This window comes from Corvus moneduloides, chromosome 6 (genome assembly GCF_009650955.1).
Source record: "Corvus moneduloides isolate bCorMon1 chromosome 6, bCorMon1.pri, whole genome shotgun sequence".
NCBI lineage: Eukaryota > Metazoa > Chordata > Aves > Passeriformes > Corvidae > Corvus > Corvus moneduloides.
The window spans coordinates 3,316,762-3,343,024 of record NC_045481.1 but is presented as its reverse complement, the minus strand read 5'-3'; the positions used below and the strand labels follow the sequence as shown (position 1 = coordinate 3,343,024).

At 52.2% G+C, this 26,263-nt stretch overlaps 2 protein-coding genes across 10 annotated transcripts in view; one reads left to right on the top strand and one right to left on the bottom strand.

Moving 5' to 3' along the window:
* The window catches only part of GCH1 (GTP cyclohydrolase 1), a 32,167-nt gene extending 22,911 nt beyond the window's left edge, over positions 1 to 9,256 (top strand). The window contains exons 4-7 of one of the 5 annotated variants that reach the window (XR_004240837.1): positions 1,468 to 1,499; positions 2,420 to 2,518; positions 2,597 to 2,713; positions 2,753 to 3,453. Coding sequence is in view for 4 of the 5 variants with exons in the window: in XM_032112445.1 (XP_031968336.1) it covers positions 1,468 to 1,499; positions 2,420 to 2,504; positions 3,612 to 3,738 (244 nt within the window). In the remaining variant the exon portion in view is untranslated. The other 4 variants (XM_032112446.1, XM_032112445.1, XM_032112448.1 and 1 more) reach the window with 4 other exon arrangements.
* Positions 9,257 to 11,681: 2,425 nt separating this feature from the next.
* Positions 11,682 to 26,263, bottom strand: part of SAMD4A (sterile alpha motif domain containing 4A) — a 99,773-nt gene continuing 85,191 nt past the window's right edge. For 2 of the 5 annotated variants that reach the window (XM_032110963.1, XM_032110961.1), the window contains 7 exons: positions 23,963 to 24,257; positions 22,379 to 22,464; positions 20,814 to 20,932; positions 19,459 to 19,660; positions 18,722 to 18,848; positions 17,100 to 17,183; positions 11,682 to 15,078 (listed from right to left, as the gene is read on the bottom strand). In XM_032110963.1, the coding sequence (XP_031966854.1) occupies positions 15,050 to 15,078; positions 17,100 to 17,183; positions 18,722 to 18,848; positions 19,459 to 19,660; positions 20,814 to 20,932; positions 22,379 to 22,464; positions 23,963 to 24,257 (942 nt within the window). In that variant the 3' untranslated portion in view covers positions 11,682 to 15,049. Of the gene's footprint in view, positions 15,079 to 16,067; positions 17,184 to 18,721; positions 18,849 to 19,458; positions 19,661 to 20,813; positions 20,933 to 22,378; positions 22,465 to 23,962; positions 24,258 to 26,263 lie in introns of those variants that run through there. The other 3 variants (XM_032110962.1, XM_032110964.1, XR_004240616.1) reach the window with 2 other exon arrangements.

Here is a 26,263-nt window from a genome sequence, read left to right as displayed (position 1 = left end):
ACAAAGGAGTAGCCAGGTCCGCCCCACTCCCCTTTTGTCTTTCTTAAGTACAGCTATTTGTCCCCTAGCAACATGCATGTGGGAGAAAATTCCTTTAACAGAGAAAAAAACAGACTAAACTAAAACCCCAACAGCATTTGAGGTCAGCATGAACAACCCCTGGCGTTACAGAGCAGTTATATGGATTTTCTTAAACGTGTGGATTCTAGAACTGTCAGTAAGTGTCACTTGCACTGCCCACCAATGGCTTAAATTTGAAGTCGTGTTGGAGGGGACCATTAAGGTGATCCCTGCACTGAAGTGTGAAGGATGGGGTGAGATATTGTGCCAGTTTGGCCAAATTCAGAAATATATCCTCTGAGAGAAGGCAGGTTACAAACCACTGTTCCCCCACCAGCCTCAGGAAAAATTAAATTTTCCTTGAAGGAAAGTGAAAGAGATAAAAACTATTTATCTAACAAGCACATGGGAAAAGGACAATAATGCTAAATAATAAAATCTCTCACTGTGGAGGAAAAACCTGGGAAAGTGTCAGAGTCCTCCCTTTGGTCTCCTCAGAGCTGGGGCTTGGCCCAGGGCCAGGCCCTCTGTGCCCTGTGGAAAGTCCTCCCGATGTGCTCTGATATTGAAGCAGTCCAGCAGAAAAGGGAGAAAATCCGAAATTCCAGGGAAGGAAAAAAGTTCAACTCTCAGTCTCTCTCTGGAGAAGAAGAAGCTGAACAACTGGCCAAAAGCTGACTGGGCAACCGCAAGCCGGGTGCTTCCTCCCTCCCCTGCTGCAGCTGGAAAAAAGTCTCTATCTCTGTGTGGCCTTGAACAAGCTGCAAACTGCTTTGAAAAAGTTTTGCTCAGTTTTTCCTTCCCCCTCTCAGGCTCAGTTTAAAGGCATAAAAAGGCACAAAAAAAAATTTCTGGGCATAGGGCAGTGATATGGGATACACATCATAAAGCAACCCCAAGACAGATATGGGTGGGGAGATTCTGTTTTAAATAAAACCAATCCTGTCTCATTGTTCTTAGCTAAATTTGTGGCTAAATGCAAGAATCCAAAACATTTCTTGCTCAATTTCAGCAGCCTCCTGGGAATCCATTATCTGAATTGTCATTAAGGCAGCATTTGGTCTAGTCTGAAGCACAGGGAGATGTTCAGGAATTAGGGTTCAGGGACGTGAATTCTCCCAAAACTGTGTGATGCAGGTGGGAGGGCACACAAGGAATTCCAAACCCCAGAGGAGAAGTGATTGGTTTGCCCTAAAATAGTCCTTGGGGCTACAGGTGGGGGGAACCTGTCACTCAACACAGTGATGTTCCAAGGGAGGAATGCCAGCCTGGGGCGTGGCCATGGATTTCCAGGAAGGACATGGGGCAGAACAGTGGGCTCTTCTGGTAGCATCAAATTAATTGCGAAGATCAGTCAGTGGCCAGCTGGAAATAACTCTAATATTGTCTTTTTCCTTTCTCCTTTAGGATTGTGGAAATATACAGTAGAAGATTACAAGGTAAACATGAAATTTTGGGGTTTGTTGTGTGCACTCCTCTCCTGGTCAGTGCAGGGGGCTGGAAATTGGGGGTGGACTAGAGATGTGGAGTTTGAGTTGAGAAAAACAGGTGAGAAAAACACTTTTTGAAGAGGTCTATTTCACTTGGCCCTTGCATTCCCAGTGAAGGGTGATATCTACCTAGGAATGTAGATGGAGGCTGGAACTGATTCCAAGGATAAAAGTGCTACCAGGTAGAGCTGCCAGGAATAACTAAACTAATTGGATGCTGCTGGGGATGAACTCTCCTACAGAGATTCAGAGAGATGCCTTCAGGAATTCTTGTCTGAGGCAATGAAGCAACAGCTGCCTCCTTTCCCTGAGAAGGGGAGGAAGCTGCAGGGTCCAAAGCCTTGGGTTGGGCTGAGCCTGCTGCCTTTGTCCTGTGGTTAAATTTGGCCTGTTCTTGGCAAGAGAAGTCTCAGTGACCACCAGGCTGGTGAATAGAGGGTGCTAGAGCAGGAAGTAAAGCTTTGCAGGACAAAGCTCACTTTTTATCTCTATTTCCTTTCCTTAAGAAGAGAAATTGGGCGTGTGGAATAAATGGTGCAGCAGTAATGCTGGGAACAAACACATTAAAAACTGAAACAGGACAGAGAGGCAAGAAAATCTAACTGCAAAATAGGAAATGGAGGAGCTGCTAGAACAAACTGTGTTTGGAGAGATGGAATGCAAAATGGCTGCAAATATAAACAGGAAAATAAAAGGTCTGTTCCGGGATACAAATGGAAGATAGGATGGAGGGGGCTGGGCACAACCTGGTCTAGTGGAAGGTGTCCCTGCCCACGGTGGGGGGGTCGGAACAAGATGAGCTTTAATGTCCCTTCCAACCCAAATCATTCTGGGATTCTGGGAGTCTGAATTCGCTGTTGTTCCCTCAGTCCAGGAACGCCTTACCAAACAAATTGCAGTCGCCATCACAGAAGCCTTACAGCCCGCCGGGGTTGGCGTCGTCGTGGAAGCGACGTAAGTGATCCCAGGTGTTCCATGGGTGGGATCCTGGCTCCGTGTGATCCCAAGTGTTCCATGGGTGGGATCCCAGCTCTGTGTGATCCCAGGTGTTCCATGGGTGGGATCCCAACTCTGTGTGATCCCAGGTGTTCCATGGGTGGGATCCCAGCTCTGTGTGATCCCAGGTGTTCCATGAGTGGGAGCCCAACTCTGTGTGATCCCAGGTGTTCCATGGGTGGGATCCTGGCTCTGTGTGATCCCAGGTGTTCCATGGGTGGGATCCTGGCTCTGTGTGATCCCAGGTGTTCCATGAGTGGGATCCCAGCTCTGTGTGATCCCAGGTGTTCCATGAGTGGGATCCCAACTCTGTGTGATCCCAGGTGTTCCATGAGTGGGAGCCCAACTCTGTGTGATCCCAGGTGTTCCATGGGTGGGATCCCGGCTCTGTGTGATCCCAGGTGTTCCATGGGTGGGATCCCGGCTCTGTGTGATCCCAGGTGTTCCATGGGTGGGATCCTGGCTCTGTGTGATCCCAGGTGTTCCATGAGTGGGATCCTGGCTCCGTGGGATCCCGGCTCTGTGCTGCAGAGCTGGTGCATGTTGCCCCTTTGGCTGTGGTAGCTGTGTGCTATGCTTGGTTATCAGGCAGAGAGAGTAGTAATAACAACAACAAACCTATTAATAAAAATATTTCTAGTAGTAATAAAAAATTAATAATCCTGATGTGCTGAAGACATTTAAAATGGTGCTGCCTGATCCTCTGTGGAGAAGTGGCAGTGAGGAGCTGTCCCAGCTGCACTGGATCCATGCCCTCCCCCTGTGCTCCTTCTGCCTCCTTGAGAAGTGCAGAGCTTGGGACTAGCAACAGGCATGTCTCTGTGATCAGGATGCACCTTGGGAAGGTGGGATTTTCCTGGGATCAGAGCAGAGAAGGCAGCACTCAATGGCTGAGAATGTGACTCTCTTCCACAGCTGAGGTGCTGCAGATGCCCTTTCTGGATGTGGAGGTTTTGTTACCCTCCCAGAATTGAATGTGACCGTGCAAGAAACATCTCTCCCCGAGGGATTGCTCCTTTCCCAGGAGTGTTCCTGACGCACTGACTCCCCTCTCGTTTCTCCTAGGCATATGTGTATGGTAATGCGTGGGGTACAGAAAATGAACAGTAAAACAGTAACCAGCACAATGTTGGGGGTATTCCGGGAAGATCCAAAGACCCGTGAAGAATTCCTGACGCTCATCAGGAGCTGAAAGTGTGTTACCCTCTGGATGCACTCTGGATTGTTCTGTCCCGTGTCACTGTCTGTCCTTGTTCCCACATCCCAATTCTGAACTAAATCGTTGTGAAGTGTTGTCATAGTCTGTGTGCAGTGAAAGGCTTCTGGTGGCAAATGGAAAAGGTAGGGATGAGGGAGGCTCCTCCTGGATTTCCACTGATGCTGATGTCACGGAGTTCCAAGCTAAAAATAGGGGTTTGGAAATGCTTTTCCATCCATAGTGCAGAATATCCAATTGTCAGGAGAGAAGAGGGGCTTGGGAGCGAAATGGATATTTATGAAATAGTTGTGTTTATTAGAATAAATGTGGAACAGCACAGGAAACACCTGAAAGGATGTGGATCTTTGTAGGACTGGGATTGTCCCGAATTATTTGACTATGTTTTATTGCAAGTCCTGCAGTGGCTATTTCAGTACCTGGATATGTGTGTTATACCTCTGAGTTGTTACCTCTGGTGTGTTTCATATTCTTGCTAGCATTAACTTCCTTTTTTGTGTATTTTTTTGTTTGAGAAATGTGTAAACTCCATTTTTCCTATCCTCTTAACAGGCAGGGAATTAACTTCTGAATTATTTGGGGCACAGCCCTGTCTCAGTACAAAGGGGTTTATGCCCCTTTTTCTCTGTGCCTCAGAATGTCTGACCACTTGAACTATCAGTTTCTTACTGTTTTTAAGGAAACTTTAACAGAGGAGAGGAAAAAACCCTGCAGAGTCTGCAGAGTACTGAGGTATCCAAAGAGGTTTTGAATGATATTTATATCTTGAGCTTTCCTTCTTGGATTTCCGTGGGTTAGACTGAAAAGCTGAAATTAGTCTGATAATGTGAAAGTGAAGCCTTCCAAGCATTCTAAGGTTTCCATTTCCAATGTTGGACCAAAGGTGAGCATGAAATGCTGAGCACAGCACATGGTACCTCCCCTCCCTGCCGACAGGTTGGGTCATTTCAGGGCAGAGTAACCTGGAATGACAACAGCTTGTTTCGTAAGAGCAGCTGACAAAAGCATTTCCAGGGCCACCAGAATGAATCAAACCACATTTTTCTCTTCGTATGTGGCAACCTCTGTAAGTGGCAGAATTGGTACAAGAAGTTTCAGTCCAGCTGGACTTGGCTGAACTTCTGCTTTGTTACCATTTTAATGGGTGTTTTGTAACTCTTAATTGGGAAAAGATGAGGCACAAATGAAAACCACCCTCCTCACACCGAGCTTGCAAAACAAATGTCAACCAGGGGGTTGGATGCCCACAGGTTCCCAGGGCTCTCTCTGCTTTGCTGGATATCAATCCAAGATGTCCTGTACACGAATCTCAAGGGCAGTTCCTGGTCTGGCCAGCTCCATCTCACCAACATTCCTCCCTCTTGCTCCAGCCCATGTTGGAAACAAAATGAAAATCATGTCTGTTCAGATTGGGCCTAAGGAACTTTTTCAAGGAGAACAAGCTCATGGGTTTAATTACACTAATTTTACTTTGATGACCTTCACAGCATTATTGGAAAAATCTTTTATACCATCCTCTGTCCTGGATTCTGTAGGGTTAGGTGCTGTAACAGTGCTTGTCACTGGTGTAAACAAGCTGTGCTGCACATTGCTAAACCAGACCTACTCCACGGCATTTGTTTTCCTGAAATCGCCACTTTTCACTTCAGTGTGTTACAAATGCCCAGCTGAAAAGCCTTAAACCTTTCTTGCCTGAAATTGGCAGTAAACCTCTCTTTTTAGCTCAACTGGAAGGAGATTTTGAGGACCAAAGGGGCTCATGCCAGTACACTTATTTCTCTTTCCTTGCTTTAGTTTGGAAATTAAGTCTCTGTAAAACGCTCTCTTGCTCCTGAGGTACCAAAAAAGTTGTGTTTTAACCACTTATCTCTTCAGGATAAAGTTCACCTTGCATCACCACTGTTTTTTATTTCCCTGTGACCTGTAGTCCTTAAAACATACCTCTCTCTACTCGTGGCCTTGGATTTTGTTCCCATTTTTGTTGTTGTAAGTCTCGGCGTGTTTTTTGGAACGTCAGTCTTGTTCAAATACACGAGCTTTAACTACACCCCGTGTGTAAATATGTATAGGATGTACAGCCCCTGTTGTATTGCACACCAGTCCATTGTCTCTGAAACATTAAAGCACAGTGTTATCCTTGGGAGTGGGAGCATCCTTGGGGCACTCCCAGGTGATGGCACTGCACAAGGAGAGGGCACCAGCTCCCTCTCCTCAGGTGGAGATGGTTTCTGTCCTTGTGGATGAGGGGTTGGGTTGCTCCTCTGGGCTGGGTGTTGCTGTTATCCACAGGGGAGTCCCCAGCTGGTGACTGGGAAGGAAAAAACCTCCAGGATTTCGTGTCACCTTCTTCTTGCTGCTCCTTGGAGCCAGAGGCATCAAGAGCAAACACATTGGAGCAGGGATGGTGGGTGGCAGTGGCTTCTCCTGGCATTGAGCTTGGAGGGTTCCACAGTCCTCTTGTGCCCTTCTTGAGCTGTCCTGGAGACCTTGAATTGGCCTGAGGGGACACCTGGTTCCTGGCCAGATGCTCCAATTAACTTGAACAAATAAATCCCAGGAGCAGCTGTGACAAGAGACTTCGAAGGTGAAGTCAGGGTTCGGTCACCCCTTTGGGTGCAGGGTGGGCAGGCTGGCTTAAAGACATTCCTGCTGTCCTCCAGCCTCTCAGGAAGCAGATATTGCTGAGATTCAGGGGGGGAAAAATATAAAATGCATGGATCTCAGTCTCCTGAGGAGCAGCACAGCCCAAGTCAGAGGGCAGGGGGACTGCAGGGGCTGCCTGTGGCTGTGTCAGGAAGGGAGAAGGGATGATGAATGAAGGCCCCTCCAGCCCTTGGTGTCTTTTTTTATCCAAATGGTCCAAACTATTTGGAAATAACCCTCCTGGGAAGCCCCAGGAGCATTGGCAAGACCTGTCCTTGTGATGAGGCTGAGTTCTGTCTTTCTCACAGCTGTGTATTCAAGCTGGTGCTTGTGGTGGGAAATGGTCTGTTTGGGAAAACAGGCACTTCTGCAAGAAATTATCTATTCCCTGCCTTTTTTTTTTAGGTGTGGGATTTGGAAGGAGCCTCACTGGTTTTGTGATCATGGGAAAATCTGTTTTCATTGGGGTGAAAAAATATTCCGCTTCAAAGTGTTTATAGCTTAAAAAAAACCCCCAAAAACCTGAAACAAAAAACTAAAACAGAAGGACCAATCCCTGTTCAATAAGGGGACATCCTCCCACCCCTGACCTGCCCCATTTCCCAGGATTCCACCTGATTTATCATGTGCTCCATTCCTTTCCTGGTGCTCTCCAGTGGTATGTGTTGCTTATCAATTTTATTTTCTCAAGGGTCCCCCATATGAGCAGCTTCTTCGAGGCTTTTTCTATCCCTGTGGTTGCTTTGGGTGTCTCCCATCACCTCCTGCCCCTTTGCTGTGGAGTGACCAGTCCATAAACCCCTGTGCCATATCCAGCCAGATCCTGGGCTCTTTGGTCCTCCCTCCCTGTGTTCAGGTTTATCATGGAATCATTAAGGTTGGAAAAGCTCTCCCTGACCACTGAGTCCAACAGTTATCCCAGCACTGCCAAGCCCACCAGGATGCTTTGGTTCAGGCAACTTCCTCTAGCTGTGGACCCCAAATTAGGCTCTTTCTAGACAATAATCTGCCTTCCAGTGACTGAGTGGCTGCGTGCAAGGGCTGGGATCATCTCAGAGGTTTCCTGCAGCCTTCACAACCTTTCACACCTTGGAGAGTTGCTTAATGAGCTCTAACAGCTCCTCACCTGCCCCTGGTTCCTGCACGGAGTTGGGAAAGAGCCTTAATCAGCTGTGCCCTTTGAGTCTTGGCCAAGCCCTTATGTGCAGCTCCTGGAAACAACTTCTAGGAAAAGCTTTGCCTTCCAGTTGTTTTTAAAGTTACACTCATGATTTAGGAGTTATGGGGACATAAAACATTAAAGCTGTTGTTAATAAGTCTTGGCCTGGGAGGGACAGAAAATAAATCACAGAAGAAAAGAAATTTTGCTAAAATACACAAAGAATAGAATCACAAGGAATTTATTTGTAGTTTTTAACAACTTTATGTTGTGTTTTGGTGTCGGGGCACTGCAGGGCTGGTTTTGGCAGGTGAACTGTACCATGTTCCCTCTGTTTGCTCTGCTTCTCCACACCAGGATTGCAACAGCGAAGCAAAGGTGACAAACCTGCTGTAAGAGGGATCAACCCCACTGCACAGGCCTGAAAATGATTTTAAAAGTGCCAAGGCAAAACACAGTGGTGCTGCTTTGGCCTGGCGTGTGTGGATGCCACGGAGGGAGTCATTCCTGGGACCCCCTGACCAGGGGCTGTGGGAAGGTGTCCGTGCTTCTGCTCCCTCCTGCCCCAGCTGTGGCTGCCTTCCACCAGGGAAGCCATAGCTCATCCTGCAGCTGGCATTTCTTTCTCTCCCTTGTCCTGGAACAAGGCATGGACCTGCTGGAGAGCTGCGGGAATGCCTGGAGAAGGTAACAGTCACTGCTCCAGCCAGGACATGCTGCAGTGCTTCAGTGTGCAGGAAAAAGGCAAAATTTCAGGATGCAGTCACTGGAACAGGCTCCGCAAGGAAGTGGTCACAGCACCAATCCTGCCAGGGCTGAAGAAGCATTTGGACAAGGCTCTCAGGGACGCACAGGGTGGGGTTGTTGGGGTGTCTGTGCAGGGCCAGGAGTGGGACTCAGTGATCCTTGTGGGTCCCTTGCAGCTCAGGACATTCTGTGATCTGTGTAGGGTGCCAGCCCTTGGCTATGGGGAGCCGAACTGGCACAGCCCCGGGTGCCAGCCCTGGGCTCCGGGGTGCTGCACCCCAGGTTTGTGCTCACCTTCTCCAGCCTCTTTTCCATTGCTCTTCACCGGGGGAGAGCAACTGGGAGGGAAAAGGGTCTTGGTGCTGGAGGAGAGAAAGAGACGGACGGAAAAGGTTTTGTAGGGAAGCAGCAGTGGGAGGGAGGAAGAGCTGGCAGGAGGTTTGCAAAGGCTCTGCTCCAGCTGGGGATGCCCAGAGGGGCCGGAGGCTCGGCTGGTCCCGGCTCCGCAGCGCCGGCCCGGGGACGCGCAGTCTGTGGCTCCCTCTGCTGAGCCCGGCCCCGAGCTCTGCTCGCCGCAGGAGGAGCGGGGGCTGGAAATGCTTTCTCGGGAGGCCCAGGGATCACCCCGATGCCAGGCGGGGGGCGTGGGGGTGGGAGAGGGGCACCCAGACCTTCCACTGCATCCCACTGCCGGGTGATGCTGCAAGCACCCACCTGTACTGCTTCTTCACAGGGATGGGGATGGAGCTGGTTTGTCCAAAAGCAGAGACTACCTGCCAGGATGAGGTATTTAAAAATAATTATTGTTTTAAATTTGCTACTTTTCTTTAGGAAAGTGGGGATTTTAGCTGAGCTGGACCACATCTCCTCTGACCAGGTTGTTCATAGAGAAAAGAGGGAAAATCATAGAAACACAGAATGGTTTTGGTTGCAAGGGACCTTAAAGATCTTGTTCCAACCCCCTCCACTAGACCAGGTTGCCCCAAGCCCCATCCAACCTGGCCTTGGACACTTCCAGAGATGGGGCAGCCACAGCTTCTCTGGGCAACCTGTGCCAGGGCCTCACCACCTTCTGAGTAAAGAATTTCTTCCTTCCACTTAAATCTCTCCTCTTTCAGTTTGAAACGGTTCCCCTGCTGTTCTGCTCCTGCAGGCACCAGCTCTGCCTGTGCTGGGCTTTGGATGAAGCCATGGGGAGCTCCAGGGATGTCAGGTACACAGGCTGATCCCATGCCAGGACCCTTTGTCCAGAGGGACCACCCAGCCCTGCCACTTCCAGCGCCCCACACAAGCGATGCTGCGGCCCCAAGGTGCCCATTCCAGGTGCACATTCCCGAGCCCTTTGCTGATCCCAGCTAAAAGCAGCTCCCTGGTGGTGACAGAGGCCATGCTGAGTGAAGTGGTCACGCTGCTGGCCTGGGCTGCCAGTGCAGGGCTGCCAGGAGCAGCTGGTTGTTTGTACATCCTGGGAGCGTGTTCCTGGCTGGCAGCCAGGCCAGCGGCATCACCCGGCCTCTCCCGCGCAGCCGCAGCCAGCAGACGTGGGGAATTAATTATTCCTTGATCCCGAGGAGCTCTGCTGGAAAATCCCTCTCCATCTTGCATAAAGACTTCCCCGCAGTGGGAAATCCCTGCCTGCTGCTGCTGATAGGTTTTTCCCTAGGACATTCCCCTCGCTGTTAAATACAAGGAATTTGTACCCACACCGGGAGCCAGGGTCAGGTAGAAGGGACTGGATCATCCCCTTGGAGGGGGCACTTGCCTGGCTCCAGGGCTGGGGCTGCTTTTCCATCACCTTTTGGAATAGGTAGACACGGAAAAGATCATGTTAACAAATCTGGGGTTATCCAGCTCCTGCTGGGATCACGACAGCCCAGCAGCTGCTGAAACAGTGGCCACCAGCTCCTGGCTTTGCTCCTGGCTGGACATGGGCTGCAGCCTCTGCTGGGCAGGAGAAGGGGACCTGATTTCCCTGGGCTGAACAGGGCTCAGGCGTGGTGTAACCCGGGTGCACTGCTTGGTAAAGCCTTTAGCGTCCGGAATGGATTCATCCAATGGCTCCCAGCAGCATGGAAATTATTTCTTTTCCTCCTGCTTTTCCTTTTCAAAGCCTCTTTCCTTTTGCCAGCCAGTAGGACCCACAGACTCTCCCTAACACGTGGCTGCCACGGACTTTCCTTGGAGCCTTTTCAGCCCCTCCTCCAGTTTTCCATCCCAGTTTTTTTTGCCTTTTTCTTTCCACTCTCTGTTAGTGCAACAACCCCGCGCTGTGAGACCCAGACAGCAGCACAGGGACCTGGAAAGGCAAACTGTTTATGGAAGGAAATGGGGTTTTTTGGGATTCAGGTTTGTCTGAGCTGTGCCAGGAGGCCAACTCCTGATGAGTGCAGGGAGCCGTGGCCAGTGGGCCATGGATGTGGATGCTCTCATGGACAGGGAAATTCAGGTGGGACTGAACATCATGGCAAGTATTTCCCTCCTGAGGTAGCCCTGCCCGGGATACTCAGGAGCATCCTAAATAGAGCTTGAGGACACTATTTTGGGGTCTTGGCCCTATGGGCATTTGGGGAGCTCACCAGGAACCTCATCCCAGGAGAAGCAGTAGATGGTGTTCAAACAACCTGAAGAACCCCGTGTTTGCAAGTTCTGCTCCTCATGGGGGACCTGAGCCACCCCAATGCCTGTGGAGGGACAGAGAGCAGGGTCCAGGACACGCAGGTCTCTGGAGAGCATCCCTAGACCTGAATGCAGGATGAGGCAGAGCTTGGACTGGCTGAGAAGAGCCTGCAGAGCTGGGCTTGATCAGCCTGGAGATGTGGAGGCTCAGTCTGAGAAAATATGGAAAAACCAGGGGCAGAAGGTGCTGCCCTTGGCACTTCCCGCAGCAGAGTATCCACGGGAAGTGGCAGTGCCAACTCTGAGTATCCTTCCCTGCTTCCTCCAGCCCGAGGAGGGTCTCAAATGTGCAGGTTTTAAGCCCAGAAAGAACCCAACCTTAAAATTCCACCCCAAAAGTCTCCACACACACGCTGAGGCTCTGTGCCAAGCCAGCTCCTCCGTTTGCCTCCGCTGCCTCCGAGCTGCTCCAGCCACAATTCCTGCCGATTTCCAAGGAATATCCTGTATCTAAACAGCTCCTGGGGCGTGGGCATCCCAAAGGGACAGTGAAGCAGCTGTGTGGGGAATGCCAGGGATTTTGGAAGCTCTGCCATGGTCTTTAAATAAAGATCCCCAACCCCCTGTGGAACTGTGCTGCTCCTCCCCTCTCACCCACGGGATGAACATCTATTGAATTCCAATTTTTTTTTGCGTTAAGGAGTCCGAAGCCGCCTGCCAAAAAGGGGATAAATAAGGAGGCGCCACACCCCAGTGTTACAAAACCTTGTATTAATCATCTCCCTTCACTTTCAATATAGCGCGGATATGAAATATAGCCATGGTTCCTAGTTACACGGGAGGAAATGAGTAATAAATACATCGGAGCAAGTGGAAATCACGAGGGTGTTTCACTGGGAACAACATTGGAAAACTGTACACTTGCAAAGACCAGCATCTCCAAACATTAGTATTTCTTTATATCGGGAAGCTTTTACATGTAACAAACATGCTATTGCCATATATGACCAAAAAAAGAAATTAAAATTTAAAAAATAGGCATTGCTCGGCAACATTAACTAGGCAAAAATAGTTCTTTTGTGCACTAACTTTGTACAGAAAAAACCAGGACAAAAGGCATGCATGGACAAGGAGAGGCTGCCCGGGAACGGCATGCAACAGAAGAGAGGTCAAAGCTCTTTAAAGTCAGCTTACAATAGGCATAAATACATCAGGGTTATATATATTAATAAGGGAGGAAGTATTCTGTTTAACATTATTAACATTCCTGTTTTTTTATGTATCTTTTTTTTTTTTTTTCTTCCTATTCCTCCCAGAGGAATACACATTCACCTTTAAGTAAAGATAAAGGAATACAAAAAATAAAACTCACTTTGCAAACTCTGATGACTCGTATAAAATCAACTTTAGTGTTATCGTCGCTGTGTGCAAATTATAGACGTCTGCGGGACCCACTTTCCATCAGGCACATTCCGAAAGCCAAACCTGGGGCACGGCCGCGCCCCCGACATGGAGAAAGGTGACAACAGAAATCGCTTCCCTAAGTGCTGACCCAACTCGGCACCGCTCGACCACAGTTTGGGATTCTCCTGCTGGACGCTGCCCGGGCTCGACCCCCCGAACCCCTCCGAGGGTTTTGCAGAGCTGAGCAGAGGCAGAGCCCAGCTCCAGCCCAGCCGAGCTCGGGGCTCGTCCCTGGGGATGGGGACGACACTGAAGGGACAGGGGCTGTGTCCCCGAGGGTGTCGCGGCCGCGGGAGCATCCGCCGGGCCCAAGGCCACTTGGGTGCTGGGCTGGCCGGGCTCCCGGCGGCCAGGGACGGCTCAGGGGAACAGCACCAGGAAAAGGTCCCCGGCGGCGCTGGGGGGGGCCGGGGCTGGAGCTGGGCGAGCAGCGGGAGGGGGGGACTTGCCCGCCCCACGCCCAGGACCCCGCGGCGGCGACATCTCCGAGAGGACAGGGAGGGGACAGCTGCAGTGGGGCGAGCGGGGATACAAAAAGAAAGGCACTGCCGCTTTATTACTGAATATTTGACTTCACAGCCTCACTCATGCAACTGTTGGGTTTGGTTTTTTTGTTGTTGTTTTTTTTTTTTCTTTCTATAAATAACTTTTATTTCTTTTAGGATTCAAGCTTTGTTTTTTTTTGTTTTTTTGTTTTTTTTCCCTTTTAAGCTTCTTTCCCTGGAGCTCTGCCGCCCGCACTCAGCACCGGCAGCCAGAGCCAGGCAGCACTTCCCGAACGCAACTGAAGCCACTTTTTTGTTGTTTTTACTCAAGAAACAAAACAAGAAACAGCAAACACAACTAAGTCGTTATTAACCTCTACACTGTCAATGGAAAATAAGCTTTTTTTTTTTTTAAACAACAAAAGGAAAAAACAATTGAATTATTTGGTGGTTGTTAATAACAGACATTATCATGGTTCCCAGCCATAGCAAGTTAATAGGTAAAATATCCAAAATAATCTCTCTGAACAATCAGAAAACCTCTGTGTCCATAGTCAGCAAAGGAATAAATAGAATTTCAGCTCTGTAAATACACTGGAGTCTCCCTGAGGGAGGCTCCTGCTACGGCGGTTCCGCTCACACCTCACAAGCTGGGGGTGCTCGGGCCTGACCCAGCTCCCCAGAGTCGACCCCGCTTCGCCTTCACCTCCTCACACCTCTTCCCAACCTCCCTCGCCTTCAGGTTTTCCCTTCTCCACCCTCCCCATCACCCCCCCCAACCTCCTGTCTGCCGGGAAGCAGGACACCAAGGAACAGCAAACACTGAACATTGCATTTGGCACTTGGGTTTTTGTATATATATATGTATTTTTTTTTTTTTTTTAGAAAAACAACTTAAAAACGCTGCATGACAAAAGGATTCACACATCTCCCAGCCCTGCCCATGATCCAGCTCCCCCTCAGCCCCCAGCCCTGCTCCCTCCAACCCTGGCAGACACTGCTGCCTATGTCCTCACAGCCCATTTTGGGAATACTGCTGCAACCCATCACCTCAATTAATTGATCTTACATTTGTTATTATTCCATCAGAGGACTTGGAGCAGCACGGGGACCGGTGGGAGCATCGCTGCAGCTCTGAGCACTGCCAGGTCAGAGTCACCAATTTAACACCAAATTCAGCTCCCGTTATAAAAAGCAGCAGTGGGTGAGGGGCAGCCCAGCCACTGCCATCCCCATCTCCTGCCTGGCACACGGTTAATCAAAGAAAACAGGGCTGTGCAGCTGCATTTTGGTGCCCTATGTGGCTTGGGGTTTTTTTGGGGGCTCCTTCATCCCTCGTTGGCCACGCTGGAAAAGCCCCTTATGGGTGGATTTGGGCAGGCTGGGCCAGATGTGTGGAGCCAGGATGCAGCAGCTTCCCGGTACCTGCACAGGCAAGGCAAGAGACACGGAACCTCTCCCAGCATCCCCCAATTCCCAGACTCCCCCCAGGACCCTCCTCTGGGCGAGATGCCCCCAACTCCATCCCACATCCCGATCCAACCGGGGCGCAGGAATGGGCACCCGCTGACCCTCCGCTGCCCTGAGCACAACGCTGCCTCCACACTGCGGCTCTCTTGGCTAAACTGAAAGGAAATTTTGGGGTTATTTTATTATTTCTATTTCAATCTGGGCTCGCCGGGTCAGTCCACGCCCAAATGCGGCGAAACTCGAGAGACCCCGAGGCCCCGGGCAGGGCAGGCAAATCCTCCCCAAAGGGTTTTTGGTCACACAGCCCCGTGTGCTGTTCCGTGCTCCTTGGTATCCTCCTCCAGGAACAGGGTTTGCCCACGGTGCTCCAGTGAACCCTCTGTTGTCAGCACTCTCCTCCTCCTCCGCGTCCCCCCCAACCTCCCCATGCTGCTTCATCATCGTCGCTGAGATTTTTTTGCCGTCTTTTTCCCCCCCTAGCATGGATGTAATAAATGACAACACAAATCCAAGTCTAATGGTATGTTCACAAGGACAATCTACACATTCACAAAATTAAAACAGGAGAGAGAGAGAGAGAGAGAGAGAGGAGAGGAGAGAGGAGAAAGGATGCAAGCTATCGCTGAGGCTCCCTCAAGCCCCGACCTCGCCGCTGGACCCGCAGCAGTTGTTGTCCCGGCCAGCGTCCCCGTGGCGACGCCTTCTAGATCGTGGAGGTTCTGTCGACACCATCTGCAAGCGGGAAGGGAGAATTAGGAGCAGCCGCAGTGAGCACTGGTACCCCCCAAGCTGGGGATTTGGGGGATGGACCCCCCAGAGCACCCCCAACCCACAGCCCCCACGGCGAGGTGGTGTTGGGGCCACCCCCACGGCCTCCCATCTCCCCAAGGGGTGCAGAAGGTTTTGGGGTGTCAGTGCTCTGCTGGTCCCTCTGTGCCACCGACTGTCCCCACCCCACAGCAGCTCCCGAGTCACTGTCCCAACACCAGTCCAGGCCCTCTGCCACAACCCCACAACCGCTTTTCCAGGAGCAGTGTGGGGTTCTGGGCAGCCTGGACTTGTCACAAGGTAGATGACAATCTGGGACTCCCCTACAGCGGGACAAGTTCACGTACCCCTGACCAGGACTCAGGGGACAGGGACAGAGCTGGTCCCAGGGGCTGCCTTGCCCACAGTTCACCCAGCTCTGCAACACCTGCACCGCAGAGGATGCAAAATTTTCCTCCATCTGAGGATCATGGAAAGAGAAAAAGCCCCAGGAGTCCTTTCTGTCTCCCCAGAGCCCGTTCCCAGCATCCCATGACAGCAGGGATGTATCCAGCCACAGCCCAATCCCAGGAGTGAGGGGTCCATGACTCACCCCAAAGCCTCACAATTGACCCTGGTACCAGCAGCCCCCTGTCCCCACCCCCCGGGGGCAGCACTTCCAACCCTCCAGCCCTGATCCCACCCCCCATTCCCCATCCCAAACCCCATCCCCGGGATGGAGAGTGGTGGGAGGCAGCTCCCAGAGTGGCTCTGGAACAGAGAATTCTCTGTTACCACCTGGGGCACCACAGCCACCTCCCTCCTCGACACTAAAAACAAACAGGTTTGTTACGCCTTTTTTTTTTTTTTTTCTCCCCCGAAAGGTTTATTTTTTTAAGAGCTATTTATAGCACGACCGGTTTGGAGAGGCTCGGGGAATGCGACCTGGAAAAAATAACTTGGAGGAACAGTACCCTGCAGAGGAACAAGACAGCTAAGCCTCGGCTGGGCACACGCTGGAGAAACGCTTCGGGTGACAGAAGTGTCCTTGTTTTCCCAGCCAGGGATGCTGCCAGGGCCCTGCTGCTTCCCACAGTCCTTGTTCTCGTGTTCCTCTCCCCGGGAAGGGCTGTTGCATCCGCAGGAAGCCTGGTGGCACTTGTCCTCCCTGAGGGCTCCTGGTGGCACTCGTCCTCTCCGAGGGCTCCTGTCCTCAACCATCCGTCACAGTCCAGGATTTCCGCAGCGAGACCCGAGCTGGTCATTTGGGAATCCGGGCGATGCCAGCGGCCGTGCTCATCCCATCGCTGGGGGTCATCCCTTGTGCTTGGGGGTCCAGTGTGTCGGCAAGGGACACCGGGAGCTTCTGGTGCCGGTGCTTTGTGCTGCACCAGGCTCTCCATCGTGCTGCTGCTGCTGCCTTTTCCATCTTCCCCACTTGTTTTTGCCCCGGTTCTCCTCCCTCCCCGTGCCCGTTATCTGCTGGCACCCCCGGCTGTGGGGACTGCCGGCCCCAGGGCACAGCGCCCGGCACAGCCCCTGGCACAGCGTCTGGCAGGGATTTAGCCCCCAGCTGTGGGGCACCCCCGGCCAAACGAGGGATCCGGTGGCGGAAGGGTACAACACTCCAAAGCCTGTGACCCATCCGAGCGTGCCGGCGGCAGGGGCTTTATCAAGAGCTAATGAGAGTAGCGAGCTAACACTAATTATCATTAGCAAGCTGACGAGTGGCTAATTAGCACAGACTCCACTAGTGCTGGCGTGATCCCTGCGTTCGGCTTTACCCCCTGCCCCGGCCACCTCGCCGAGAGAAGCCAATATTCCCATCCGAACACTCCCGGGAGCAGCCCTGGGAGCATCCCTGCATCCAGCCCCGCCGCCGTCCCGCTCTCACAGCCACAGCCTGTCCCAGCTTTTGGGGGGCGCAGGGCAGGGGCAGGTGCTGGGGGGCTCAGCAGAGGCGGTGTGGACGTGCTGGAAGAGCCCCAGGAGGAGGGAATGCTCACCGCTGAGTGCGTGCTCCGTCATGCTCAGGCACAGGGACTCCAGCCTGTTGTTGATGTCAGGTTCAGTCACCGGCACCTGGAACTCTGCAGGGAGAAAGGGAATAGGAGACCCCCGTCAGGGACCTGGCAGAGACCCTGCCTCCCTGGTCTGTGTGGGGAAAACATCTGAAAAATGCCCCAGGAGGGTCAGACAGGACTCCCAGTAAAATCAGCTTCACTCACAAAAGCAGCCATCACCCCCCTGTTATCCATAAGGGATGAATCTGAGGGGGTTCAGGTGCTGGTAAGAGATGTGAGGGGCAGCTGGAGTGAGAGTAGAAACCCCACCCAGGGAGAGGGTAGCCCTGGTCATCTCCTGGGGATGGGTGCTGTCCGTGCAGGCAGGGTTAATGCTCGGACATGGGATGGCAGCACAGACTAGCAGAGACACTGTCTGGCTTCTCTGGCACCAGCTTGGCTCCCACTCAGTCATCCACGTCATGGCTGCCACATCCCTGGGGGTTGAGCACAAAAAAGGGGACACACACATGAAGTTTGGGAGGTTCCAACACCCCTGTCCTAATCTAAACAGCAGCAAACTTTCCCCAGCCCGCAGCAAAACCTGCAAATACAGCTTGTGCTACTGTGCTGGACGGCATCTCCTGCTTTCCACTGGCTCACAGGAACATGGGATGAGATCCAGGCGGGTTGAGGTCCCCCCACAGCCCGGCAAACAGTGGTTTGTGAGCCCAACATCACATTATTGCTTATTTTCCTTGCGACTTAATCCTCGTCTTTGGCTCCCCAATCCTCCTACGTCCTCATCCACCGCAGGCTGACGTGCGAAGAGAAACCCATTTATTCTCCTCCAACGCCTGAGAAATGTGCCCTTGTCCCGGTGTTTAATCAATACCCAGGAACAGCTGCTGCTCCTGCTGTACGGAACATTTGCTGCCCAAACGCTGCAGTTAAACACCGCCGGCGTGTGAGGCCAGGGAGCTGCCAGCCCAAACCAGCAGGAGTGCAGGGATGAGGCTGAGTTTATTGGGGGATGGATTCCCTGTCCCGAGGTGTAAATTGTTATGTGTGCTGGTAGGAAAAGGCACGCTCAAAGGCTAAGGAAGGGATACACAAACAGGCTTCCTCAGGGCCAGGATGCTCCAGGTCCAGGGTCCAAGGTCAGCGGGATCCTCCCTGAATCAGAGGATGCTCCTATATACAGGAGCACTTTGGCAGTGTTTGGGAAGGAAGCACTGACACAGCACCATTTCCCTTCACACGCACTGTGGAAAGAATTTCCCTTGAGTGCATGAAGGCAGTCCTTCCGCACCAGGGCTCCGTGTCCATCCATGAGGAAAAAGTGATGGATGAGCTAGCACCTTCCTGCCCGACATGAGCCCCTCAGAAGCAAGCTAGGTAAGGCACTGGCACCATGATACATAGGGTCAGGATGGCATATATAGGGTCAGAAATCCCTCCAGCCATGTCTCTGGTTAACCCAGAAATGCAGAGATTCCCCGGTGGCAGCACACTGTGCCAGCATGGGCCGTGTGTCTGTGGGGAGGCTCACCAGCACAGCTCTTCTCACCTCCTCTTGTCTCACCGAGCTGTAAGGTCAGTGGAAAAGCACCTCTGCTGCTTACCTGGCTGCTGGAACATCAGCATGGTCTGCGGGGACGTGTGGACCGGCAGCGAGCGCGTCCTCTGCACCGAGCTGTGGCTCCGGCTGGGCATGCTGTTACTGCCCCCGGGGTTGGCAAACCACAGGTTCTGTGGGGAACAAACACAAAAGTGTGGGATACAGAGCAAAGCCCTCTGTGCCATGGGTTTACAACCACTTTGGGCTTGTAGAATCACAGGATGGTTTGGGTTGGAAGGGACCTTACAGATTATCTAGTTACAACTCTCTGCCATGGGCAGGGACACCTTTCACTGGACCAAGTTGCTCCAAGCCCCATCCAACCTGGCCTTGGACACTTCCAGGGATCCAGGGGGAACCACAGCTTCTCTGGGCAACCTGTGCCAGGGCCTTGGACCCCTTGCAGAGTCTTCCCAGTATCTCATCTAAATCTCCCCTCTGTCAATTTAAAACCCTTCTGCCCTCTCCTACCACTATCTGCTCTTGTCAAAATCCCCTCTCCCTATTTTATAAGCCACTTTAAGGACTCAGCTTTTCCCCCTCTGCTGCTTGGTTTGTCCCCCTCCCACTGGTCCCACTTCCACTATCCTACTGCACAGAGGGGAGTATAACCCAAAGCCTGCAAACTGCTTGAAGAGTGGGGAAAAAAGTGGGGATCTGGACAAGGTAGAGAAAGAAAAGCAAAGGAAGTGTGTGGGAAAGGAATGGAAGAGCTGGAGAATACCACGAACGCCAACCAACCTGTCTGCCTTGCTTGAGGATGGCAGGGCTGGCAGCAGGGCTGCGCTGGGGGGTGCCCAGCAGCCCAGTGGGGCCCAGCAGCCCCAGCCGGGCCGTGGGGAGGTTGCGGGAGGGGATCTGGAACTGGCGGGGGTTCCTCCGGCCCAGTCCTGCCCCTGCAGATCCGGCTGTCGGGAGGGAGTTCGACTGGCCAAAGCCTCGGCTGCGGAGAGAGAGAGCGCCCAGGGTGAGACACTGACCCCTGCGAGGGGGTCCTGACCCTCCCATCCCACCGAGGGTGCTCCCTCCATCCTGCACAGACAGCAGGAAGGAGGTCGTCTGGATGTGCAGCATCCTGTCTTCCTCCCGTCTGCCAGTCACCCTCCCGCACTTCTGCAGTTCTCAGATCCACATTTGTTTTCTTTAAAGTTTATCTTACTCCTGAAAAATGGGCTTGTTGTTAAATACAATTTAAAGCAACTCAGGTAATGCCCTGGGAACCTGACTTCTTTGAGATCTCTCATGAGTGGGGTTCTCCAGTGTCTCATTAAAGTTCAGCTTATGCTGTTGGGTTTTCTTTCTCCCCTTCCAGGAGGTTCATTTTCACAAATATAGTCCCCCCCCTGCTCTGAGACTTCTCAAGTTCTGTAAAATTTGGTTAGAACGACCTAATGAATCCAAGTTTTATTAGGGAGGGCTGAGCTAAAGCTGCTTTCCTGAAATCTCATCCTGGAAGCTCCTATACGCCCAGTTACCTCCAAAACACTTCCTTTTCGGGGAATAAAGAACTTGCAACAAACCAGGCTTTGCAGAGTGAAACAAAGGGCTGATGTTGTTGTTAAAAGTGATTTAAAAATATCTCTTCTTGGCACAACCTCTATTCTTTCTAGGATCACCCAAAATCCAGCATCACCTTGGAAGTGAGCAAACACAGTGTTCCCAACACAGCCCTGCCTGGCTCTCTACCGCACCTCCGGCTCTGCACCCTCTGAAAGCTTCCAGCCTTTTTTTCTGCCACTTGACAGCTTTCTGAGGAAACTCCAGTGCTGATGCCATCATCAAAGGGCAGCAGGGAAAGAGCCCAGTGCTGAGGACACGCTGCACAGCTGGGAAGTGCTAGGTTTGGAGCCACAGAGACAGGGTGGGATTGGAAGGGAAGGCAGTGACCACATGCACAAGGACACTGACTGCTGTGTTCCCTTCCCAGCCAGCACCTGGGATTTCACTGCTGAAGCTTTTCCAACCCTCCTCCCTCCCTAAACTTGGCTCTGAACTCAGCAGAACCCACCCCTCCCTCTGGGAGACATTGCTCCCACTTGGGAGTGCTCTTGCTCTGGCCACTGCATCCATCCCTCCCCTCCCGAAATCTCGCCTACCTCCTCTGCTGCCGATAGCCTGACAGCTCCAGGAGGGATTTCCGAGGGAAAGACCGAAAGAGTTTCTGCACCTGCTGTTTCCATGACAGCAGCCGCTTCTTCTGGATCTCTGTAAACGCCTGTCCAAAAAAAAAGAGAGGGAAATAGGAAATGTGTGAATATTCTTATGGACAAAGTCAGCAGGGATGTGCATGTGGGTGTGCAGGTAAAGAAAAGCAGCTGGAGCAGGTGATGGGGTGAGTTGAGCCCCATCAGCACGTCCAGGGGGAAACACTGGTCTTTCTTCAGGATTTACTCATGTCAGGTGGAGAAAATGCTCCGGCGGCATTCCCTGTGTCCCAGCCTGACAGCCCAGCTCTGCCTCAAGGCTGCCAACTCCTTTTGGCAGAGCAGGGGTTTGACGGTGGGTCCCGACGGGTGGTGACACTTGTCACCTGCATGTGGCTCTAGAAACGCTGCCAGGGTGGGCAAAGCTGGGATTTGGAAAGCTGAGCTGCCCCATGGCATCCTGCATCCAATCCTCCTTTTCGGGTCTGGGCAGAGCTTGGCAGTGATCCTGGCACTGACTGGCTCTGAGGGAGGTCACCCAGGGTGAGCCTGTCACCCACCCAGGCTCCCTGCAAAGGTCACCCTGGCAGAGACAAACCTGCTCCCAGAGCTCCAGCCAGGAGGTGTGGGTGACAGGGACACCCACGTGCCACCACTGCTAACTTTAGACTCCCAAGGTCTCTGTTGGAGAGGAGCACAAGTCTCCAGAGGACAATCTGGAGGCTAATTAGTGCCTGACTCGATTGCTCCGAACCACTCTGGAGGAGATGCTCTCTCCTGACGCTGATTATGCCGGAGCCAACGCAGAGGGTGGTCCTGGGACATGGGCTGGCTCTGGTGGGAAAAGTGCAGGCACTTTGGGAAAAGTTCCATGTCCTCCTGGCTTTGCCCTCTGGCCCCAGGCCTCAGCTTCCACCACTTCTGCTCCCTGCTCCCTGCTGTATGGACAAGTGATGGAAGCAGCTTGTTCTTCCAGGTACAGCCAGCGTGGGTAGGAGACACTGCAGGACACCAGGGACACCGGCCATCCCTCCCTGCCACTAGGCAGGAGCGTGCCAGAGCCCTGTGGCACAGTCTGGGCCATCCCAAGCCATCACCCAGCCAAGGCAGATCCGCTGGGAGCAGAAACAGATGTAAAATCCCTGTTGCAAAATCCCAAGACCACGTGCTGCGAAACGGGAGGAGGCAACGCCAAGGGATCGCCGGCTCTGTCTGATGGAAACCGCCTGCACGTTCATCCTGAGATTCTTCCTTTCATCCAGCTGCTGAAGGGACTGTCACGAGCCAGATGAATTTCCCAGCTCCAGGCCTTGGCAATTAAACCAGCATGGGGGAAGCAACATTTCCGTGCACCACGTTGGAGCTACCGCCCGCTCCAAGCCTGCTCTGTCAGAATTACTATTAATACCCCCCCCAAATATTTGTGTTAGAAACCGAAAGGTTTACATAAACAGACACTTTGGAAACAGTTTCCAAGTGATGGGAACAACAGTTTTAGATGATCCAACACGACTCACCTCGTGGATTAGACATTTGTCTATGAGCTGTAAATAGGAACTTATATTCTCTTCATCGGGTCGGGAAACTAAAAGCTGTGTGCAGACTGGAAAAAAAAAAAAAAGAAGAGAAGGGAAATGGGGATGGGGACACCAAGATGGGACCCAGGAGGGGTCCCACAAACACCTTGGACATCCTGTTTCCCTTGTAACCATGAGCAGTTTTTCATCAGTGAGAAAAAATGCCCTTCCCTGATTCCTGCCGTACCTTCCTATATTTAGGGCCAGATTTTGTTCCCTGTTATGATGGTGTAAATCCAGACTAACACCGCTGGAGTCCCCAAAATTAGACCTAAGCAACTCAGGGGCACAGGATTAATCCCTATTCATAGGCAAGAGAACTCCTGCTCCCGTGGCCAAAATCTGCCACCACTGCAGAGTGGTAGATTCCCACCTTTCCTGATGAATTTTAACCTCTTTTGGAATGAATGCCATTGAAGGAAGTGGGAATGAGCTCACAGAGGAGTGAGTTTCTCCTGTTGTAAACCCCCGGGTAGGGATGCCTTGAGGTCCAGGAGGACACCACATGTTGGCAGGGCTTTGGCTATGCTTTGGCACTTGTCACAGGAATAAAATGGGGCCAGAGGCCCACATGTGGCTGTTTTTGCAGGCAACCAGCTGGGGACAAACTCTGCACCAGGTTTCTGTATAGAAAACATCTCAGCTTCTTTTTTTGCAAAAAAGGCTGGAAATGAGGACAAGGCTGATATTTTTTTGTAGCATCCCAGTGAGGCTCTTTCTGTTCCCAGTCTCCTGTGGATAAGACTCCCCTTCCTCTTCCCCAGGGAGATCTCCCTCCACACAGCCAGCACTGACACCTCAGGTGACACCAGCAAGGGCCAGGGCACATCCAAGCTCACACAGATTTGCTCCAAGAGCCCTGAATATGGCACAGGAGGTCGATCCCCACCTCAGATTGCTCCTGTCACCTCCCAGTGTGTCATCCCTGATGCAAAGCCGTGCACCCTGCACACCAGACGTGGAAAGGCACGGGAATATTCTAGATGTCCTGCATCCAAACTGGGCCATAAAAAGGGGTTGGACCCACTGATTTGCAGTCAAGATGGCTCAAGTCCAGCCCATGCACCACTGCTGCCCTGCTCCAAGCAGAGTAAGTCCAAGAGATGCTGCTGAAAACTCTTCTGGATCAGTGGGATGACCCCACGGCTCTGGATGGGAAGAGAGAAGATGCCCACCACTCCTGACCTCAGGAAAAGTTGCTATTTCTGCCTCTGACCTGGGGCAGGGAGAGAACGCTATCCACCTTGGACCTGGGGCTCAGAATGCATGCTACCCACCTTGGACCTCGGGCAGGCAGCTTGGGCCACTGCTGCCCCTCCCCAAAAGCACAACCCACCTGCCCTCCCTTCTTACCTCTAACCCCAGCATGACAGGACCTCAAAAAACCATCACCCCTCAGACCGGGACCCGCAGGAGCTCGAGGAAAAGCAGCTGCCCGCGCTGCCACCACACACCCCCTGCCCCAAAGCAGCCCTCCCTAGTGACAAGTCCCAATGTCCCCGAGGACAAGTGACAGCCGCTCACCTTTCCCCATCACTCGGGTGAACTGGCCGGGCAGGTCACCCTCGGGCAGAGGGGCCCCCCCCGACTCGCCCTCGCATCCCGGCAGATGGTGCTGCTGCATCCCGGCCGCCGCGGAGTCCTTGCAGTCGGAGCCTTGGCTGTCCGAGCCCATCAGGGAGGAGGGGTGGTGCGAGTCCACGTCCCGGCTGTGGTCCTCCGTGCTTGAGTTTTGGGAAGAGTAGGCTTTGATGGGGGTGAGGATCATTTGGTGTAGTTCCTGCAGCGGCACACGCAAGTTGCCACCTTCCAGGATGTCCTGCGGATTGGAGAGAAGAGGGTTTGTCTTTGCAGGGACAATGGGACATCAGCTGTAAACCAGACCCCTCCTGTGACCCCCTGAGAATTCCCAGCAAAGCCAATGGCTTTGCTCCTGCTTCAGGATCCTGCTGCATTCCACAATCAACAGGAACGTTTCATTCACCAAGTGTTTTCCTTGTATCAGGGGAGTGCTGCAGAGACTGTGGCTGATTATCCATGGATGTGTTCAGACCTGAGTCCCCAGAGATAAATGTGCCCCGTCAACCACTGGGACCCAAGCCCAACAACAATCCAGCTTCAGTGTTTCCAGATTTCCTCCAGGAAGATGGCAACTCCATGAGAGGGACTGAGCCTGAGAGATTTCAATGCCCAGAGCAGTGAATATCTTGTTCATTCCCCACCAATCCTACAATCACAACATTTCAGCTGTGTTTCATTGGAATTACACTAATGTGGGCTTGCTTCCCATTTCCAGCACCACCTTCAAGCCTGGCTCCCCATTAACTGCTCTGCCCCAAAACTGCTTGCCATGGCATCCTCATGCTCTGAGATCATCTCAGAGCCCAGGACCATGCTGGGATGCAGAAGCCTGTACTGTGGCAGCAGCCCATCCCTGTCCACTCTGGGATGGGGGAGTGGATGCAGAGGGGACTGGGAGGGTTTCAAGGGGAGCAGGTGGTTTTTGGTCAGACACAGAAGGGGACACTACGAGGTGAACTGATACTCCCACAGCAAAACCATTCAGCTTGGAGATCCTGGGACAGATCCACCCAGGAGGGAGAGAATTTAGGTGCACTCCAGCCTTGCTCCTGGTGTGGATCAAGAACTCCATTTCTATAGTCAGTTCCTTGTCCCACTGATGGGAAATAACTGCATTTTATTTTTAATGTAGCCTGGACCAGAACAGCTCACTGCAGGCTCCTGCACGGTCTGGCTCACGGGTCACTGCTTGGAAAGAGGCAGCTTTTGGAGTGAATCCTGATGCACTGAAGGAAGGGACACTACGTGGGCACATGAGATGTGTGCAAGTCCTGAAACAGTTGTTGATTCTAATTCCTGCTGCACTCCCTGCTCACTCTTGGACGTCTCAACTCCACTTATCTCAAAGATCTGGTGTCAGTCTGCTGGGCACTATGTTTCTGGGAAAAAATCCTGCCCTGCTAACTAACAGAGAGGGGTGGAACAGCTCTTTCCAAGAAAGCAGCAATCTTTAGCAGTGAGACACTGCCCAAAAACATCAAGTCCCACACATGCTCTTGTTTAGCAAAAATTGGATGGGAAGCCTGGAAAACCAGAGACATCTCCTCCCAGGGCAAGCAGCTCACAGGCAGCTCTGAGCCCCAGCAAAGCAGGACAGGGTCACAGTGCCACAGCCCAAACCCAACCCGGGAGGGCTCCAAACCAGTCCCTGCCACTTTTCTCCTGTATTTTACAGTGTGCGTGGCTGGCTGTGCCAGCTGAGCTGGACTCCAGCTCCCGCACAGCGCCACTCAATCAATACCAGATTTCCAAATCTTGGCGCAGAAGCGGGGGAAGAGGCTGTGCAATCGCCTGGAAAACACAGAGCTGCAGCCAGCTCCATCCAGCTCTTGGATTTAATAGTTATTATTAATAACAGAGGTAAATATGGCTTTAGTAGCTCCTGCCATACTCTGAGCACAAGCCTGTATTATAAATAAATAGTGAAGCAGTGAGTTAAGGAAAACACCAATAAATAGCAACACACCACAGAAGTATTTAAAAGCCCCTAGTGGGAGGCTCTGCAAGTTGCTGTCTGAAGATGGTGCAATTAAATATAATATAATACAGCGATAATAAATAGGGAGAGGTTGGGTGAGCTGCTCCCAGCAAGGCTGTGGTGCTGCTGCTTCCCCAACAGCCCTTTCTGCAGGATCTAAGCTTTTGTTGAAGTGATAAAGAAGCTTTTATTTATTCTCCTTGGAAATTCAAGATGTTGTTCAGGCACTGATGCGGGTGTGTGGTGTTTTATCAGGGGACAGGGTG